The 4,601-nt window shown below is 34.3% G+C and overlaps 1 protein-coding gene across 1 annotated transcript in view; it reads right to left on the bottom strand.

Moving 5' to 3' along the window:
- LOC108769828 (multidrug resistance-associated protein 4-like) overlaps positions 1-4,601 on the bottom strand; it is a gene marked incomplete at its 3' end in the record, with an annotated part of 7,328 nt that overhangs the window by 1,933 nt on the left and 794 nt on the right. The window contains 5 exon segments of the mRNA XM_018521036.1: positions 586-953; positions 1,087-1,572; positions 2,169-2,339; positions 3,306-3,492; positions 3,667-3,885. Of these exon segments, the coding sequence (XP_018376538.1) occupies positions 586-953; positions 1,087-1,572; positions 2,169-2,339; positions 3,306-3,492; positions 3,667-3,885 (1,431 nt within the window).

Here is a 4,601-nt window from a genome sequence, read left to right as displayed (position 1 = left end):
GGAGGTGAGAGTCGTGCGCCCCTGAAGCAGGGGGAGGGAGTGAGAGTCGGAGGTGAGAGTCGGAAGTGAGAGTCGTGCGCCAATGAAGGGTCAAAACCTATATAGAATAGTATTCAATATTGCATATATAGCAGAAATAATATATTATTTTTCAAACTTCTTTTGTTAATAACTCTTTAACGAAGGACGAGCGATAGCTAAAACTTGGTGGAGGTTACTCAGGGTCATGACCTTGACAACATATGTCAAGGTCAAGATCATAGGAGGGGGGTCCCCTATTCTGTAGTTTTACCCAAGGTTTAAACAAATTTAAGAAATATTTAGAAATTTAAGAATTTATAATATGCGGTCATTAATGGAATAACATTTGAGTATGAGATTCATAATGTAAGTAGATCACTAAATCGGTAGATAATTAAATCCTGTGTTTACTTAAAAAAAATTTCAATATATTGAAAATTGTAATTGAAATAGTATAAAATAAGTGGTAACTCATATTTCAATAAAGTAAGACAATTAATAAAGATAATTGATACATAATTAATACAAACACAATATGAAGATATATAAAGGATAAGCGAGTACTTGTATTCAAGGATACATTCCACCGAGGCCATCTGGTTCTCCACCTCGGTGCTCTGGCGCATGCACCAGTGTAATCTCCCAGTAAGATTGATACTCTGCGTGATTGCTAGGCCTACGTATCCGCCATACATAAAGCCGTTGTCCATCATAAGGAAGCTTAGTGTGACCAGCGTGATATATAGCAAGCAAAAAGCATCCACCCAGAAGGCAAAGGTGCGGGAGGATGCGATGAAGATGTACCACACAGACGAATGGATATCCTGATAATTATCGAACTCCTTCGTGAGAGTCGCTTCCATTCCAAACACACGGATCATCGGTAGTCCTCGAAGAGTTGCGCTCAGGTGAGGAAGATCGGTGAACGGGGGCTAAAGGAAGTTACAAATTCCACTCATTTTAGCCGAAGAATTGACATCCATCGTCAATTCAAGAGACTTGACTTCAACCTGCGATCGAATCTATCTTATTCTATCGAGGAAGCTGTCTCTATTCTAGAAAGACAAGCTGAAAATACTTACTGAAGCTTTCGAGACGCTTAACGCTATAACTAGTGGCCAGATAAAAGATTCTCAGGTAATAAAAGACAATGCTGGCAATCACCGTAAGAATCAGCAGCCACACGTTTGCGATAGCGATCACGATGATGGCGGTTACCAGCGACATACCGATCTGGATAGAATCGATAAACGCGATGGGCAGCATCTTGTCTACCGCGCCCATGTCCTTGGAGAAGCGATTGCGTACATATCCCGACGTATTGGTATTGAAGAATCGCATAGTGGCGCGACTAATGCTGCGAAACATACGATCGTGCAAGCGTATTGAAGCCCGCAAGCACATCCAGAAGAAAGTCCATGAGCGAATAAGGGTGATGCCGATTGTCAGCACGCTTAGACTACTGTAGATGTAGATGTACTCCATGCGATTAAGGAAACTTCTTTAGGAAACGTCTTCCACAATGCCATCTTCCGTTTGATTCATATAGGAATTGTATACGTAATTAATAATATATTTTTAATGTGGAAAGAAAAATAATTGTAGTTGCAAGTTTATTTTAAATTTTAAGTTCGACATAAAACTCATGTTTCTCTGCAATCTTTCTACAGGAACATTTTTTTTCTCATACGTTCTTTAAGAACAAAATTATCTTCGAATGTTTAGTGGTTTAATTTTAAAGTATCGAAATTTTGATTTAGTAGTTATTAATTTAATGGAACTAAGTTATTAAAATTTGTAACTTTATTCTTTATAACAATAACAATAATTCCTTTAAATCCTCTTTATTTAAATCAAAATTGACACAAACTTCAAAATTTTGAGCAAAGTTGGGATTAAAAATGACATGATAAACTAAATATTAACTATTATATAATATTTTTAATATAACAATTTATATCGATAAGTATATTATTTGCTTCATCTACATAAAAAGTACCTATTTGAAACCTAACATAAAAAATATTACTAAAGTACTCTTTGTTGTAAAATTTTACACTTCTCGAATCTCTTGCAAATGTGATTACACTCTCAATTCGCCGATCATTTTAACAACACTTAGTGTCTAGTGACACACTTACGTGAAGTCTTTCTTTATTAACCCAATTCGCAAGAAAGAAATCACTGCCGCTAGCCGCTAATTGTGTCGCTACGCTAAGCATGGTTACTATGAATATAACGCACCAGTTGCCACCAGCACGGAGATAACCAGTGAATACTTTGCCGGAAACATTGCCTACCGTTTGCATCTCAGTCATCTGAAATTAACGATTAACATAAATTAACTGTTAACTATAATATAATTTATTGTTATAAAATCTAAAATTATTCCAAGATAAAAAAAGTATGACGATTTCGAGACATGCGTTTTTTTTAAATTACATAAAACTTATTATTTAATTATATTAATTATCTATACTAATAATTTTAAATTTTCAGAACTAATATTTTCCCATAATTTAAGATATTTCTAATTGAGTGTGTGCGAAAAGAGAATAAATCACATTTATCAAATTTTTCAATATTTCAATAAAAACCTGATTAATTTTAATGGAAATTTTAACAGAATTACTATTGGGAATTTAAATATGACATTTAATAGTATTTTTTAAACATTGCTGATTTCTTGAATCTTGTCTATTAAATAAAAAAAACTTGACTTTCAAATTTGGACTGATATATGCTTTTTCTGCACTCAACGTTGATGATAAGGAAACAAAAAATTTGATAATATATTATTCAGATACGATAGTTTATCTTAAACTATGTTAAACAATTACTTCTCTTTATATTAAATAATTGTGTAATAATTTACAAAAAAACACTTTAAAAACACTGACTATTAAAATATTTCTTCTATTGTTCTTCAAACTTAATTGTTGGCTCTCTCTCTCTCCCTATTCAAAAATCTCATTAAAAAATATTCTTCAATATTCAAGGATGATTCCAGTTTTTTCAAAGGAGACGAGTGTATACTGAACTTGCTGACTTATTGTACATCTTCAATGTTTACTTTAGGTCCTTAGTCTGGAAAGATGTTCTATTTACACTAAAGGAATACCTATTTCAAGATAAAATAAAAAAAAATTTATTTTTAAATTAAATTAGACTCGTCCTTTTTCTGTACTCATCAATTTAATTATTCTAAATAATAATATTAATTAAACAAGATACATATTAACAGTTAGAAAATAATTTATAAAATAAATCCCTAAATTTTTTACCTCATCAGGATCCTGTTTCGAACTATTATTCGTCATTAAGGAACTCAGCGACGTGATACTGGCAATGAGCGAATTTTTACGGCTAACGGGAGGCGAGGAAAGTACAGACGATTTCTCATCTGCCTCCACTTGATTTTTTAACAGTCGACCAAAATCTATTCCCATAGAGCCTAACTCATCGTAAGTGCTGATGAACATATAATTTCATATAAAGTAATAGAAGTGACGCTTACAAGCGAATCAACATTGATATTTATATATTTTTTTCTACGAAAAGACAATGATACTATCATGTTAACAGGTAATTAACCTACGCAAATAACAAGATGAATTGAAAAGATAGAAAGTGCAGTAGAATCACCCTTCAGTTTGGATAGCTCCGTCCTTTGAAACGATAATTCTACCGACGTTGCGTAGATATTGCAACTGATGAGTAATGAGAATTCGAGTCTTGCCTCGTAAATATTTATCCATGCATTTTTCAAATATATGCTTACCCACATGGGCGTCTACGGCGCTTAAACGATCGTCTATGAGATATATGTCGGCATCGGCATAAACGGCTCTCGCCAAGTTTATTCTGTCAATTATATACACATATACATATACAGGGTGACCCATTTTAACTTAGACAGCCAAATAACTCGAAACGTCGCGATTAAATAAAAAAATGTTTAAAACAAAAATTGTTGGATATGAAGGGGCTGATTGAACTATGACCTTGACAATGACCTTGACCTTCATTTTCAAGGTTATTTGAAAGTCTACTTTCAATTTTCAAATAGAAACCCATATTTTTGATCCCGGATTTTGAAAGAGCGCAAAATTTTACGTCCAGATGAACTTTTATGTTATGGGTCAAAGTTGACCATAGAGGTCATTTCAAAGATAAATTCCTAATCGAAGCAGAAAGCCAAAAAATCTTGATTTTTCCCGGATAGTGTTTGTGAGAAAAATTGTTGAATGTCGAGGGGAGACCAAACCATGACCCTGCCAATGTCCTTGAACCCATGTTTTCAAGACCATTTCAAGGTCAAGTGGGGATTTTTAATAAAATTTTATGCTGGGGATAAAAGTAATTTCCTCTAAATCGACCTAGCGTGAGTTGGGCTGTTTGTTGGTTCGCACTTACCTAGACAACCAAGGGGCCTAACATAGAACTAGCTACATACCTCGGTGAAGAGATGACGCACCAGTCACATAGTGCAAAACCCTGCCTCACAGCTACCTTGGTTCAGCGCTTAAGCCTTCCCATCATCTACAAGGTCCTACAGCCCCTAGGGAAGGTATGTGACC

Source organism: Trachymyrmex cornetzi, unplaced genomic scaffold, assembly GCF_001594075.2.
Source record: "Trachymyrmex cornetzi isolate Tcor2-1 unplaced genomic scaffold, Tcor1.1 scaffold958, whole genome shotgun sequence".
In the NCBI taxonomy this organism is placed as follows: Eukaryota; Metazoa; Arthropoda; class Insecta; order Hymenoptera; family Formicidae; genus Trachymyrmex; species Trachymyrmex cornetzi.
The sequence above is the reverse complement of the archived record's forward strand: the minus strand, read 5'-3'. Positions and strand labels throughout refer to the sequence as shown.